Source organism: Nelusetta ayraudi, unplaced genomic scaffold (genome assembly GCF_046127955.1).
Source record: "Nelusetta ayraudi isolate G7.1 ecotype Tasmania unplaced genomic scaffold, CSIRO-AGI_Nayr_v1 ptg000063l, whole genome shotgun sequence".
NCBI classification, from domain to species: domain Eukaryota; kingdom Metazoa; phylum Chordata; class Actinopteri; order Tetraodontiformes; family Monacanthidae; genus Nelusetta; species Nelusetta ayraudi.
The window spans coordinates 3,593,175-3,605,127 of NW_027466113.1; the positions used below are offsets into that span (position 1 = coordinate 3,593,175).

At 43.9% G+C, this 11,953-nt stretch overlaps 1 protein-coding gene across 1 annotated transcript; it reads right to left on the reverse strand.

The window, feature by feature from the left end:
• Positions 1–1,592: 1,592 nt before the first annotated feature.
• On the reverse strand, positions 1,593–5,579 carry LOC142898271 (CCN family member 3-like). The gene is made up of 5 exons (XM_076041128.1): positions 5,317–5,579; positions 4,780–5,008; positions 4,444–4,698; positions 3,404–3,633; positions 1,593–2,911 (listed from the first exon to the last, which is right to left on the reverse strand). The coding sequence occupies exons 1-5, from the start codon at positions 5,365–5,367 to the stop codon at positions 2,624–2,626; spliced, it is 1,053 nt and encodes a 350-aa protein (XP_075897243.1). The 5' UTR covers positions 5,368–5,579; the 3' UTR covers positions 1,593–2,623.
• Between the last annotated feature and the right edge of the window lie 6,374 nt (positions 5,580–11,953).

The following is an 11,953-nucleotide window of genomic DNA, read 5'->3' on the forward strand; positions in this document are numbered from 1 at the left end:
TTCATTTTGTTTCAATGGTAAAAAAAAACTTTTTCCTAATTTTTACACCATCCACCTCTGACACCTTTGCAGACTTCCATGCGTCTTTACAGCTGAGCTGTGAGCAGAGAAGGAGATGTTGTTGGATGTGAAGGGCAGGCTGAGAAGTCATTCCTGGACATGGAAAAAGGGGGTTTGGAGCAGCTGTGGTTCGATATGGAAGCACAGCAGGTCCACCACTTGAAGGAATGATGTGATTTCTCTGCCGGGCTTCTCCCCAAGCCCAATAAAGCCAGACTCATAAAACATGTCAGGTCTGGTCTGCACAATATCTTGTCTTATGTGCAGAAACACAGCAGTTGGAAGGGGAGGTGTCAAAGAAAACATGGCCTAAAAACACTTCAGTCAGGAACGCTGAGCAGCGGTTGGGTTGTTGCTCCCTCCTCTCTCTCCCACACTGCACAACCCCAGCTTCAGTTTCCAGTCTGAACATGACGGAAGAAGACAAATGACCCTCAAGGCAGTCAGAACCGCCACATATTACATGTTCTGTTGAAACTTTTGTATCGTATTGAAGACTTTTAAACACGATGGCAATACTTCAACACGTTCTATGTAGTGGTGTTGTAGCACTCGAGATTGGTCTTGATCTCAAGACCGTTCTTTTCAAGGGTCTCGGACTTTGGCAGACTCAGAGTTTTTGATCAAAGCCAATTGAGACTCAGCCAACACTGCAATTACACGATAATAACAGAAAAGAATCCAGTTGCTGCCTTGTTTCCGAGTTTATTTGTTTTTTAATTTTATGAAGCAAAGTTGTTTTTTGTTTGGTTTCAATGGTTTGTATTTATTTTTCTTTGATACATGGTCTCATCTTGGTCTTGTCTCGATCTCAACACTATCTAGTCTTGATAATGTCTTGGTCTCAGCTGGTGCAGCCTTGACTACAATACTATTATGTACCTTTAGCACATTAACAAGTTTAAATAAATGCAGGAAGTCTGAAGCAAGTTTAAGACGGCTCCAGAAGCCATGTGTGAGGACGAGCTTCCTCCCAGCCAGGCTGCTGGTGAGCCAGAGTTTCCACTGGAAGTCTATCTTGGGAGGCAGTAACAATCCCATTGGGAATAATAGGGTTTTCCACTGCAGCTTTCCCGGTGGGATCTGGGGGGACAGGTCAAAGGTCCACCTCCCACCTTGTCTGCAGGACTCAGTTACTTCTGGGTTTCATGTTGGGACGTGAACTTTCTGCGCCGTTTAAGGAGATCAATGGAAGAAGGGCTTCCCAAGATGTGTCCGGATGTGGGAAAAAAAAATCTGGTTTTGTGATGTATTAAAATAATTCCGAGTTTGACTAGGCTTAAAAGCCTGCAAAAGTGCACTATATATGGCCGCCAGGTGTTTTGGGTGCTGAATCTCATCCCCAAAATTAAGTTTTTTTTTAAAACAGCAGTGGAATGCCTGGAAATGTTCCACCGCACATGGGGAAGGCGTGGCTCTTGACAGTCAAGATTATCACTTTTCTGTATTATTCCTTTCATTTTGGCATTGAAACACAAATAGAGGACAACTTTTTTTTTTAGTAAGGAAAATACACATTTATTCTCCAATGTCGCATGTTGCAGTTTTCCTCCCATCCATACAGAAACAAGCAGTATGTCGTGCAATTTAAGCAGCGAGCAAAACTAAAAAATAACACTACCGCTATCTAAACTATTCAAGCATTACGACAGAACAAAGTTGTGTATTTGATACACACTCGACAAATGTACAGTAAAGTATTTACACAATATTTAGCTTGTTGCTGAGCAGTACACAAAACATCTGCGCTGAGATAATCCTCTTGCCGCACTTGGATTTTTTTGGTATTATGCATTTTACGACAGGTTAAGATTCCAGGCAAATGCTAGAAATGGCAGGGAGTTACCACACTGACCTACCCCCTTCATCAGCAGCACCTTTGATTTTGGACCAGGTCAAAGCACGCAGCCGAGTTATTTCAAAAATGTGTGCCACAGTTGAAGAAAACGACCTGCGGTGCAACCAGAAACACGACTCAGCAGCTTTTGGCTACTTGGTTTAAAGTTACCAGCATTATTTGAAGGCATCAAAATACACAGAAAAGAGGCTGTGACATTGTGCGCTTTGTCTGAAACCCCGATGCCTGATTGGTCCTCATGGCTGAGGGGAACTGAGCAGATCTGAGTTTAGTGTGTTTACCGTGGCTGACCTCGTTAATCAAAGTGAAACCTGGACAATCGGGTTTCATGAGCTCGGCACCAACAACTCATCTCTTGTCCAACACACCAGAAGATTTAAGTGCTCTGCTTCTGTTTAGCTCTTTGTTCCACAGGATGCCCAACATTTTTTTTTAGGTCTCCATCTTTACACAAAAAACAAGTTTGGGCATTTAAACAACGTGATAATGTTGCAACAATGGGCCTAGCAGTTGGACTATTCAATTTCTCAATGGATAATCTCATTCAAGTTATAGCTTTTGAGTCAAGGCGACTCACGTTTTTAAAGGTGAAAAGCACTTATTTGCTGTTATTCAACAGGAATCCCAGCGTTACGCAGGAAAACGGAGCTGCCCCCCTCCCTGCCCCCTGGTGGTGACTAAGCAGAATGTTCTCCAACTCTGGACCTATAGGCTAGTGTATCCCGGCTGTGACGGGTCCCACACGGCGTTGTCCCTGGGGCAGTGGCTGTGGCAGGCACAGGTCAGGATGACCATGATGGGCCTCCTGGTGGTTTTGCCTCCAGCGCAGCGGAACTCCACCAGGGCCGTCTTGGTCCTGTGCGGCGTGCAGCAGCGGCCGTCGGTGCAGGAGCCGCAGTAGCGAGGCTTGTAGGCCTGGACGCTGGTGCAGTTCTTGTAGGAGAGGTGGACGGCCGCCTCGCTGCGCACCACCCGCTGGCACCTGCTGCCTATCTGCAGGGGAGGTCGGCACATGTTAGGGTCGTCTTGGAGAGGAATCAAATTAAAAGTGTTTTATGTGCTACGATAAGCTTAGGTGGTAAAAGTATTTACATTCTGTACTTAAGTAAAACTATGGATATTTACTCTGGAAAAAATACTCTGTCAAAAGTAAGAGGACTGATTCAACTCCTTTAATCAAGTAAAAGTAAGAAAGTACAGGTTCTGAAATGTATTTCATTTAAAAATTAAAAAAAAATGTGTATGTTTTAAACGCAAAAGTAGCCTTGCGTGTTTTTCCAACATAAGAAGTAGAATGTACAGATATTTGTGTACAAATGTAGGAAGTCAAAGTAAAAAGTTGTGAGAAAAAGAAATAATCAAGTAGAGTACAGCTAGCTAAAAAAAAATCTACTTAAGTACAGTAACAAAGTATTTGTACTTCGTTACTTCTCACCTCTGATGACAAATGATATTACCCCAGATTTCTTTTTTTTTTTTAAGTACCTTTGGTTGCAGCTGCATCTGCAGCGCCTGGTCCTGCTCTTGGTCACATGGTCGGATGGTGCACAGCCGACTCTGCTTCACCATCTGGCAGCGGCGGTTCTTGTTGGTGACCCTGGTGGACAGGCCCATGCCGCAGCTCTGCGAGCAGGCGCCCCACTCGGTGGTCTGCTCGATGCAGTTCTGGCTGGAGTCCCAGCCGTCGAAACTCACCGTCTCCTCCTGGCGGTAGGCTGCGAAGGCGAGGGACGAGACATTGGTTCACGTCAAGTAAGTCAAAAACGTTGAGAAGAAAGTCGAAAGGCTCTGCGCGCAAGTGAGGTGGAGCACTTCCGTTTTCGCCAGTTTCCTGATTACTTTGGGAGAACCTTGTGGGATACACCTGTTTTCAGCAGTTTACTTTTGATTGTGGGTAACTGGGTTAATCCACCATCCATATCACTAATCTCGAAATTTCCAATTTATTCACAAGATTTTCATTTTATTTGCGTCGACTTTATTCACGAAATTTTGTCTTTATTTACGAAATTTATCTTTTTTACGTCAACTTAAAAAAAAAATATTTTACAAAATTTTGACTTTATTCACAAAATTTCAACTTGAAACTCAAAATGAAAATCTGCTTCCTGTAATATTTTTTTCTCTTCTTTTGGCCCTAATCCTCTTTGACACATATATATATAGCATCTATAAGAATCTGTGCAACACATTTAGAAGATTTTATTTAGCTAATCAATTAAATAAAACTGCTTCACCGGAATTGGAAAGTAAAAATGGGTAAAACGTGAGCCTTTCAGGAAGCATTTGTACAGTTTTTTGTGCAGCTGCTTCACATACCAAAGGGCGATGACAAAGACTCCTTTTCACCTTCTACTCCTTCTCAAACATTCCCTCCCTCCACCCTTCCTCTCTTCAGTCTGGCTGCCCCAGTCCTGCCAGGTCAGACGGATTCACGTGACCTCTGCTGCAGGGTCAGTAGGGTGACCCGGCAGCACCCTTCCCTCACCCGCACCCGGGGTAAGTCACCGCGTGCACTCACTCACCGGCCATAGCGAAGCCTCCCAGGGCGCTGGCCTCGGTCTGGGGCTCGCACACCCACTTCTCGCAGCACTCGCCAGGCACCAGCACCTTCCGGGGCACGGGGCAGTCTGGTCCGGGCAGCATCACGTCCAGGTTGCAGCGCGGCACGCAGGCCACTTGCCCGTCGCGGCACATGCACTGGTACTTGCAGCTGGGGAAGAAGACCTGGCCGTTCTGGTAGACGGAGCTGTCCAGCGTGCACGTGCCTCCCTCACGAGCTGCAGGATTTAAAAAAATAAAACATTTTTTCAGTCTGTGTTTCGGGCGTGAGAGCTTCACCCATGGGCGTCCTGGCTCACCGACACAGATGCCCGTCCTCTTGTGGACGTCGACGCCGTATTCGCACTGCAGCCCCTTCCGTGTGTCGCAGGGGTTCATCTCGGAGCACAGCTGCCCCCTCTGGCGTGCACACACCAGGCAGCAGGCACAGTCGTCCAGGACCAGAGGCACCCCGGGGTGACACACCGGCGGCTCTTTCGGGCACTGGCACCTCCGAGGGCACACCTGAGACCAGGCTGACGTCAACACCTGCACGTCGCATGAGAAGAAACCATCAAAAATGAATCTCAGCAACTTTGTTACGTGCAAGCAAGAGGAAAAAAGGAGGGAATGTTCATTAAGAATTCACGCTGCATGCAATTTTTGAGGATGTGTAATTTTATATAGACGATAAGTTATTTGCTGCTTTCCCTTTTTGAAAATGACTAATTTCCCTGCAAAGAAATTTCAGTTTTCGTGGCTGCAAAATTTAAATCACCACACAGAAAAATGTTCAAAAATACAAACAATTGACAAGATATAATTGGAGGAAGCATTCAATAAAAGTTACAGCTCACCTGTGAGGTAAGGAAGAAGACTAACAAGGCTCTCTCGTTCAAGTCGACCATCGTGCTGTTTTCTGAGCAGAGTCAAAGTGTCTGCAGTCAAAAAAAGATATATTTTCTGGATATTCAAGCAGACTTCAGTTGGTTTGTTGAGGGTTGGACCGTCTCTCCTGACTGGCTGGGATGATGGTTGCTTTTTTGTTGCTTCAGCTCAGGACTCAGGAGGGTGATGAGGGAGGGAGATGGGAGGACCTTATATAGTGGAGCCGTCGCCATGGTGACAAACAGGAAGGAATGTTGGGGAAATTGCCCGGATCGCTGCAGCAAGACTGGACTCAAGTGTTGCTGTGAGAATCACTTTGGGTTTTTTTTTGGATTTCATTTAATTTATTGAGATGTAACAGCAACACGTTCAATAAAGTTTTAATGCATAATACTTGTGCATTCAAAAGGCATTATAATGCACACAGTGCTTTATAAAACATCATATAAAGGTTCAAAATTAGATAAAAAAACATCTTTGAAAACTTCTAATGGGGTTTGTCAAGCAAAAGAAGTGACGGACATAATGTTCTAGACCACCATGGCTAAAAGGCAATATTCCATTACAGAATGCAATGTGTTACAGCAGTACATTTAAATGTATAACTGGAAGTTATGACCTGAGATACAACTTAAAGGTTAAAGACATAATCATAATGCAATGACGTTATAACACATACAAAAACTTGTTGTTGTTGTTTTTTTTTAGAGTGTTATGAATGCATTGTGATGCCACATGAATGCATGACAACAGACCTTGATAGTAGGTGTAACACATTCGACTCTCTGTTCCCAGTGGGTGACAGTGGGTGGCAGCCCTGTGACCTGGAGCTCCACCTGGGAGGTCACTGTGAGCGGACCTCTTAATCCCCGCTGGAATTGTTACTGCTGCCAAAAATAGCTGCTGGAAACTTTCGCTCCGTCGGTAGCGTGGATCACTTTGGCAGACACTGTGGTCCCGCACATCTGCTCAGAACGTTCTCCAGCTTTTATTTTTTTATTTTGAGCAGAGCCATGTGGATGAAGTTAACGCACTTGTCCCTCACCGGCAATTGGTGTTGGTTTGCATTAGCATTCGTAATGTCTGACGAGACGGCGAGAAGGAAGATTGACCTTTAATGCCGACAGACGGGAAATATCGTCGCATCTGCACCTCATGGTTGCTTCTGCTGTATTTGAAAAACCTTCAGTCAAGTTTTCAGCTGCGACCCGACCCTGAATGTGACCCCAGCGAGGAAGACTTTGAATCGGCGGAAGGCTCGCCAGTGGCGGCTGAAGAATGTCCCACGTCACGCGACACCCATGTTTGCCGACCGTGTTTGCGTTTCTCCTCCTTCACCACGTTGACGTCTGTCGCTCTTGCCTTAATTGCGCTACTATCATTCCTCTGGACCACAGCTGCCTGGGACACAACCAACCAACAGGCCTCCGCAGACCAGCCTTCAAACGGACTAATATGGATCAGCTCTGCTGTCGGGGTGTTTCACTTTTTAATCAGATCCTCTCGAACCGAAGCGTTGAAAACCAAATGAAGACATGAAAACCAAAAAGAAAAATCCATTGTATGAAGCACAGTTATAAGATCAGAACACTGAAAAGGAGGCTGCAGCCTGATAACTCCAGCAACTCACTACTGAATGAATTAAAACCTCAATGACAGACAACAAGTGGTGGCAAAAAAACCCCCACAAATTCTAAGAAAACGTGCAAAAGAAAAACAAGAAGGCTTCATATCTCTGTGCCGTATTGGCCCATGTGATCAAGTTGGTGTGAAAGAGTTGGTACGACTGTGAACACGCGTGTCGGCAAGCTGGCAAACTGAGCTTATTTACCATGTGACAGGTTGGCATGTTGTGGCAGGCGGCCATGTCTAGAGAGCGGCCGAGGGTCCGTATCTCCAGGTCGAGATGGAAAGTCTGCATACGCACATTAGTGGTGTCTGTGAAATATTTCCTCCATACATAGAGGCAAGAGAGAGGAGACAGATGGGAAAATAAGAAGAAGGGCCGAGCGCTGATGTCACCACGGGGATTCGGAGCGGAAGACACGAGGTTCATCGCTGGGTTCAGCCCAATTTGGACAATTTTTTTTTTTTTTTTACGCATAACAAAAACTCGCTTTGCGTTTTGTGCACTTTTTATTGGTTCCATTGTTCTATTGCTGCCTTGTGGTTTTATTGTTGGGAAATGAACAAATGCAAACAAAGAGTATGGACTTGACTTCAGCAAACCAGAGTCACTTTCTGGTCCCTGACAAAGCATCACAAGGAAAAACAGCTGCCAAGTTTCCAGCAAAAGAACTGTGTGGAACATCGCTGCAGAAGGAAACACTCTTGATGAAGGCAATATCATGGCAGTCGCCCTCTGGTAAGATCATAGCGGTCTCTGGATGTCAGTGATGTGCCCAAGACCTCCTTCAATGAGACCAGAACACTATCAAGACCACGAGAAGATCCAGACCAAAATTAAGACCGGGACACTATCAAGACCAAGACAAGATCAAGACAGACCACATTGAAACCAAGTGAATACTGAAGTAAGACCATAAAGAGATCAACACCAAGTCACTACTGACCCCTTGCATGAATTGTAGAATACAAAAAAAAAAAAAATCTAAATTTTATTGGGTCAGATGAGAGAGGTCACTCAGCTCTGAAGAGAAGAGATGTACAATAAAGGGCAAAAACACACATTGTAACCTGTTTTTTTTAAATAGATGCATCTTGACATTTGAAGAAGAGTGTTAAAAGAGTTTTAAGGCCAAGACAAGACCGAGACCACGTAAAAGTGGCCTCAAGGCCGTTTGAGGACCAAGACCAAGACCAGTCTGAAGACCAAGACTGGTCTGGAGACCAAGACCGGTCTGGAGACCAAGACCGGTCTCCTGAAAACGTTGCAGCACCACTGGCTGTGGGGTCAGTCGCTGGTCACTGACCTCACTCTATTCTGCAGTGGCAGTTAAACATTTTAGTGGAGCTTTAAACCGAGCGTGTGACGCAGTCTCTGCCAAACAAGGACGGGTCACACGGTAAAACCCCCCAGACGGGCTCGCTGTCGGCCCTCGTCAGTGTTTGACTTCCCTGTAGGTGTTCAGTGGCCGCCAGGTCCTGCTGCCACTGGGAACTCCTCTCACTGTGGTAGTTTACAGCAACAGGCCAGAAGCTTGAATGCTTTGAGAGCACATTCAGTAACACATGTGGTCGGCAGTCTGTGTGGCACTGCGGGGAGGACTCATCATTGCACATTTTATCAAAACATGAACATATATATATATATAAATATATTTGCAGCTACAAGTAAATATAGAACACATCATCTATGGCAGACACTGCAAGTAGGCGATAAAATGTTGTTTTCTAGGGGAGTGTTTGGGATCATTCATTATGCTCAATGGAAGTTTGGGATGAAAAAAAAATAATAATAATGAAACAAAATAAAAATGTGAAAATAGAATCTGGCCTTTTGACCTTGGCAGTGTATTTTTATTTTTTTTTTAAATAAAAATCAATCATTAGTTTACACATATTCTGAATCATCCAGATGATAACAGATTTTTTTTTAAGCATTTCTGAGCTTGTATCAGACGATCTTTGTGTTTACAGGGAGCTTTAGTGATTTCATGTTTAGCCCAAAATGTGAGCTATGTCTCTGCCGAACACCATGAGAAACACTGGGCATCTCCAAGTCGCCAGTCCGTTAGGGTGAATCCTTGAGGTATTCACGTCATTGGTTTACTTTACGCCCCTCGCAGGTTCACACATGAAATTGAGTGCTGGTCATTTTTCAGCGGTGGTCAGTTCAGGCTGTGGGTTTAACAGCTTGGGAGGCCACTGCAAATCTCTCACTCTGGGTTTATTTGCTGCACGCCACTTGACATGAGCCGAGACATGAGATCAGAGGCACATGTGGGTGGCGGCGGATGGAGGCGAAACGGCTCTGCCAGTGGTAAAACGCACTGTGGAGAACGCTTCCCTCGCACAGTTTAGCTTCTCTTTTAAACACGAAACCTTTCTAAATAGTTTGAATACCAAAATGATACTAAAGTTTTATATTTCATCAGTTGATTTCAGCTGTATAGTTGGTCTTTATGTATACTCGGATCCACATGTCACGTTTAAGGGTCCAGCATGGGAGATTTAGTGCCATCTAATGGTCAAAAACCATATTGCAATCGAGTTTTTTGTTCATTATTTCAATCCCACTTTTCTGATACTTGACACAACACCTGATTTCACATCTTTCTGCAGCTTTGAAGTCGATGAAAACACACGGCATACTGACTGCGTTAACTTTATCTAACTAAAAACATACACATCTATATTTTAAATTCTGTTCCAAGCCAAGGATCAACGTATTATTATTATTATTTTTTTAACATGGGACCTTTAAATGACAGCTTTTCAAAGTTATAGCCACTAAAGGTCGCTGACGTGCTAAAGCTAACACCCAAGGCAACCAGTGACCTGACATATCCATACATTGTGAATTATGTTTGCTCCTCAGCTTACAGGTCCAGTGAACTACATTCATCATTGACGTTTTGCGAAGGAATGTCAGGCTTCACCTAGGAGAGGGCCAGAAACGCAGAGTGGGAGAAGGGCGCCGGGGGACTTTTTAAGGGCTACAATTTACAGCGCCTTCCTTATTTGTTGTTTACCCACTGGAGCCAGAGAGGTGGCGGAGAAGAATGGAGAGGTTTCGAGGTCTGGCAAATGTAGGCGGGAAGAATCGCAGTGCCATGGCCTTTATAAATGTATCCTTCCCTTTAATTTAACTGTGCACGCACGCACGCACGCACGCACACACACACACACACACACACACACACACACACACACACACACACACACACACACACACACACACAGCAGCAGCAAGTCATCTATTCTTTAAAGTGGCCTTAAATCCATTTACCTTAAATTATGGCTGCGCTCAGTCAATACAAACAATGTGGACATTTCTGCCGTAGGATGACATGGAAACAGGTTCAGAGTCCTTGGCAGGTTGGCAGTTCACTGCTACCAAAGCAACAGCACACCTCCAGGTAGCAAAAAAGAATATACAAGGATATTGCTTTATTGCAAAAAATATGAGTATTATGTTATTAGTATTATATTGTTCTTCCATATTTTGTACAACGTGAAAAAAAAAATACTCAACTGAATTTAAACTATTCTTTGGTTTCTTTGGTTTCTATTTTGGTTTGGTTTTGGTTTGGTTTCTATTTTTGGTTCACTTACCGATCACGTTTACAAATGACTGCAGGACTTCAGTATGACCGCCAGAGAGCAGCAAAATACAATGTAACCTTAAATGAACATGAAGGGGGGGAGGAACTTTTTGCTCTTTCTTAGGATATAACTTACATTCAACAGGTTATGATAACGGCCCATCATATTTATACTATCCCATTAAAGTTTAAAGTATCACGTTAAAATGATAAAGTGTCTCAGTAGCTATACGGTTCATATTTAAAGGTGTCAAGTAAAATTCAAACAATAGCAGTGAACCTTTTGTTCATTATTTCATCTATGTTTGTTTTATTATTTTAAGTGACGCGCGATGATGCGTTTGATTTCTTTGGCTTGCATTTAAGATAACAAAAATAATTAAGTGACTTAACTGCGGCTATCGTTTAATAAATCGCTTGTATATGCATTATTTCACCTGTGTGTTTCTTCATTGTGAATCCTCTGCTCAAGGGCAGAGACAATGTGTGTCTACTGAAGAGAAACACTCACCTTCCCCAGGAGCAGCGGCTAATGTAACATTTTCCAATTTTCCAATGCTCTGGGAGAGGCCATTTTCCTCAAGCTGCGGACAAAGCCGAGCAAGGTTGACAGGGTTTCATCAGCACGAACCTCTGACTCCTCGACGCCAGAGTAAATTAGCCTTGTGATAGGATGGGAGACTGTTTGCTTTGCTGCAGCTGTGTCATGGCAGCTTGTTTCCCACAAACAATCACCAGGCATTGACGTTACACTGTAGCATGCACACGCAAATACCCCTCCCTTTTTTTTTCTTTTTCTTTTCTTTTTTTTTTTTTTTTTACAGTGTCAGCGTCTCATGTTTGCAATGGGTTTCTGGGTTTGATGACACACACAAACATGGAGACAATATCAAAGCATCCTCTGCACAGTTGTGGCCGCTTAATGCAATCAGGTGGTCTGGGACCAAATAAAGCTTTTAGGTCTGCACCATTAACTCCCTTTTAGTGGCGAGAAGGGTTTCCATGCACTCATGCCTGTTTGTGCTCATTCCTTTTTTTCTTTTTCTTGGACATATCAAGCAAAGCCTGTCAGAGTCGTCAGCGTCAAACAGGCGAGAGAAGACACAGAGACATGTGTAGCACTGCTGCAGGGGAACTCGTGTTGGTCAGTTTTCACGTGTGGGCTCTGATCGCATAAATTTTGTTTTGTTTTGCGGCGAATGACAGAACAGAAGAAAATTGTATATATATATATATATATATATATACACACACACACACACACACACTCACTGTGTAATAAGCTTTGAAAACATTTAAAATAAAACAAATGCAAAAAGACACTTTACGATAAAGGTAAATGAACTATTATGAATTCATGCATGAATAAGCTGGTGAA

What these genes read in the sequence shown, in the direction of transcription:
- LOC142898271 (XM_076041128.1), bottom strand. Translation starts at nt 5,367, where the DNA reads ATGGTCGACTTGAACGAGAGAGCCTTGTTAGTCTTCTTCCTTACCTCA. An exon ending in GAGGACGGGCATCTGTGTCG is followed by an intron (nt 4,699 to 4,779) that starts GTGAGCCAGGAC and finishes TAAATCCTGCAG; the next exon opens with CTCGTGAGGGAGGCACGTGC. An exon ending in GGGAGGCTTCGCTATGGCCG is followed by an intron (nt 3,634 to 4,443) that starts GTGAGTGAGTGC and finishes TCGCCTTCGCAG; the next exon opens with CCTACCGCCAGGAGGAGACG.